We start from the raw sequence: 3,835 nt of genomic DNA, 5'->3' as shown, positions 1-3,835 counted from the left end.
CCAAGCGGGAGATAGGCGATATACGAGCCTGAATCTGACCTGATGGCGGGCGTACGCTGGATCGGGGCGCGAGCGCACAGCCTTGCGGGATTGCCGACTGATGCCCAGCGACTCTTCGTCCGACCGCCTCCCCGCCCGTGTTCATTTTATTTTCGCACCGACGCCGTCGCCAGTATCTCCCGAGTGTCTTGAAATCCTGTCTGGCTGCAGACTGCACCTGCATCGTTGCGTCCGACTGCATCTGGTACACCCCGAGAGCCGTCTGACAGGCGGGCGGTAGTGCGATTACCCAGAACGGTCTCACCGATCACATTCGGCTCGCTGCACCAAACATCCCGCCACCGTCTCCCCTCCGACTGCTGCTTGTCTTCTCCTCCCATCCCCGCCCCGCCTCCCGCCTCCTTTCTCCCCTCTCGTCCTCACTCTCCTCGTCCCCAGCCCGTCCATGCTCTCCGCCCTCCTCTAATCCGTCGACGACTTTCCTCCGTTGGGCGATGCTAGTCCCACTCGTACCATGTATACAACCCATGTCTCGCCAGGCCATCACTCCCTCCAGGTCCACAATTCTTATTCAAACCACATGCCAAACGGCCATCGCCAACCCCCTCTTCACAATGGCCCCGCCCATCCTCCTGCCCACCATCACCGCTCTCCTGTCTCCCAGTCCACAAAGCAGCCCGTCACCGTCCTCGGCATCCCCTCCGTGTCCGTTCACGACAACCAGCTCCTCATCGGCAACGCGCAGAGCAGTGCGTGTCAACTTTCCCACTCTTTCCTTCTGCCTCACTCGACTCTTATGCTGATGTTCTTTCTGATTTCTCTTCAGCGTCGGCGCGCTCGTACACGCCGCTCAAGGTCGTCGGCGACGGCTCTTTTGGCACTGTCTGGCTCTGCGACTGGCATGGGACGCTACCGCCCAACACACCCGTGTCCACCATGCAGTGCGGCGCTGGCGCACGCCCGGAGTACGCGGGGAAGAGACTCGTCGCTGTTAAGCGGATGAAGAAGAGGTGGGAAGGCGGATGGGATGAGTGCAAGAAGCTCAAAGAGCTCGAGGTGCGCCCCTCTTTCCGCTATTCCTTCCGCTCCCTCGTAACGCGCCTCCCACCCATAGTCTTTGCGTGCAATACCGTACCATCCCCATATAATACCCCTATACGACTTCTTCCTCCTCCCCGACACCAAGGAGCTCTACTTCGTTTTCGAGTCCATGGAGGGCAACTTGTACCAGCTCATCAAGACACGAAAAGGCAAGCCTTTGGCAGGCGGGCTCGTCTCCTCCATTTTTCGCCAGGTCGTATCTGGCCTTCATCATATTCATGCGTCTGGCTACTTTCATCGCGATATGAAGCCAGAGAATCTACTCGTCACCACAACGGGGCTATACGATTACCGGCCTTTGTCGCCCGTCGCCCCACCCGATGCACCACCTGAACGGGATGTGGTTGTGATAGTGAAGCTTGCGGACTTTGGATTGGCAAGGGAGACAAGGAGCAAACCACCGTATACTGAGTACGTTTCGACCAGGTGGTATCGCGCCCCGGAAGTGTTGCTCAAAAGTAGGGATTATTCTAATCCCGTGGATATGTGGGCGCTTGGTACAATCATGGCCGAACTCGTTAACTTGAGACCATTGTTCCCTGGTCAAGGCGAGATGGATCAGATTTTGCGGATATGTGAGTTGCTTGGGGATCCTTGTAATGACTATGGCGTAGATCAACGAGGAAAGCCGGTCGGCGGAGGAAAGTGGTCCAAAGGTGTCAAGATGGCAAAAGCGGTTGGGTTCGCGTTTCCCAAGGTTGGTCTTTGCGGTGTTCCCATCTTACTTTTGTACTAATCATATGTGCAGATTCATCCACAAAATATCTTTTCACTCTTCGACGCAGCAGTCCCGGTCAAGTTGATCGAGTGTATATCGGACCTTCTAAAGTACGATCCCGATGCGCGACTCACAAGCCGTCAATGCCTCGAGCACCCATACCTGCTTGAGACGACGCCTTTGAACAGCCCTCCGAGCCCCCCCACTCAACCCGTCCAAACGCCGGCGACAGCACTACTGGGCTCCAAAAATATGCACAGAAACGGTATCCCTCCCGACACATCCCTTCATTCTATCTCGCCTCGCAATCTCCCCCCCTCTCATACGCATACATCCGTCAACCACAAGCCCGAGCTTCCCATACCGCATATACCGGACGTTTCCTCTTCGCATAGGTCATCTTTCTATGATATCACGGAGCGACCGCGGGTGGTATCTGAGTCTTCGTCAAGAACTTCAGAATATAGGAACGGCTACCCCACCTCCGGTGTGCCTGTAGATGTTATGCCTCTACCACCAGACGGTTCTGCCTATGGGTCGTCTATCTATTCACTCGGCGGCGATCGCATCTCGCACTCGCTATATGCGTCAAGTGGTCCAGGTGACTGGGATGCTATGGACGTGTCGCCTCAAGGAGAGACTCATCCAGACCACTATATTGTATCTGCGAACCAAACGACGGAAATCCAGACCTCGCCGATGGCGCGCGAGTATCCTTCACGCCCTGTCGATCCGGAGCCGATACAGGAGCACGCCCAGGACCTTCCTCCGTCGCACGGGCCCAAGCTTGGCAAGCTGGGTCCCTTTGGCTTCGGCAAGAAGACCAGCAAATGGGGTCTTGGCATGTTTGGGCATGGAGACAAGGGGGCGCAGTCACTGCCTCCTGTCCAGGAGGTCAATGTAGCATCTGCAGGTTCCACACCGTCGCTTAAGCGCACGCAGTCATCTAGTACCGACAGCCGCTCTCTCCCCGAGGCATCGCCCATGCAAGAGTCTCAACCCCCTATCATGGATGCCAAGGCGCGAAAGAAGGAGGCCACGCGCATAGCGCGTGAGGCAGAGAAACAACGCCGTCAGCTTGCGGAGCGGATGCATCGTGAGCAGGCGCGAGCGGTCATGGAGAAGCAAAGGCGGCTCCTCGATAATGAGGAGGTTGCTGGCCAAGGCGTTCAATGGCAGTGGATGTCTGCGCACAGTGCTCTCATGGGCGCGCCGCCTCCGATGCCTCGTGAGAAAGGCAAGCAGACGTCGGCAACAGGGCCTATCAGGCAGACACAGAGCTATGGCACGACCTCCAAGACTGTCAAGGCCGCCGGCGGAAACTTCAAACCCGGCCAGAGCTCTATGTCTCGCGTGGATTGGCGGTCTGATAGCGAACGGGTGGCCAAGGCGCGGCGGAGAGACTTTGACGATGACCACTCGATGTCTTCCTCTGACTTGCCGCCTAGCGGGATGTCTGTCATCTCGTTTGCTACGGTGGATAGCGATCCTGGCCCTGCGCGTGCGCGACATCGCCCGAGCGTATACAGCAGCATGGGCCGGATGGCATCCATGAACTCATTGCGACCCGCGCTGGATGATTTCTCGGGCCGGGGGCGGTCATCAGCATCGCTGTCGTTGGAGCAGCAGCTGGTCAACGACTTCCATCTACGCGCGTCGGTTGATTCGTCATCACTGTCAGATGGCGGGTCGCCGCCGCCGCCGCCAATGCATATGCTGTCACTGTCGTCTCCAACGTGGCAACATGCTGATCGGTCACCCGGGTCTAGCGTCATCGACGGAGGGAGCGTATCCCGGCATCCTCCAGATATCGCCAAACTGACCATTCCTCAAGCACCTCGACATCCTAGCCAGTTGGGTGGACCCTACGGTCACCCGCCAAGTCCAGGTGTCGCGCCGAAATCCGCTATCAATCCGATCTTCAAAGTCGTGAGTAGAGTTACCATGGCAAGCGTTGCCCCACATTCTGATATTGTTTTCAGCCACCATTACAGGGTTTAGATCGGCCAGGCTCGT

At 57.4% G+C, this 3,835-nt stretch overlaps 1 protein-coding gene across 1 annotated transcript; it reads left to right on the top strand.

Moving 5' to 3' along the window:
* Positions 1-580: 580 nt before the first annotated feature.
* On the top strand, positions 581-3,820 carry FIBRA_09044 (uncharacterized protein; the record flags this gene model as incomplete). Its single annotated transcript, XM_012330642.1, has 4 exons — positions 581-749; positions 827-1,056; positions 1,115-1,798; positions 1,850-3,820. The coding sequence occupies 4 exons, from the start codon at positions 581-583 to the stop codon at positions 3,818-3,820; spliced, it is 3,054 nt and encodes a 1,017-aa protein (XP_012186032.1).
* Between the last annotated feature and the right edge of the window lie 15 nt (positions 3,821-3,835).

The sequence above is a fragment of the Fibroporia radiculosa genome (genome assembly GCF_000313525.1).
Source record: "Fibroporia radiculosa TFFH 294 genomic supercontigs, scaffold7169, whole genome shotgun sequence".
Lineage (NCBI taxonomy): Eukaryota > Fungi > Basidiomycota > Agaricomycetes > Polyporales > Fibroporiaceae > Fibroporia > Fibroporia radiculosa.
This window is presented reverse-complemented; position numbering and strand designations above follow the sequence as displayed.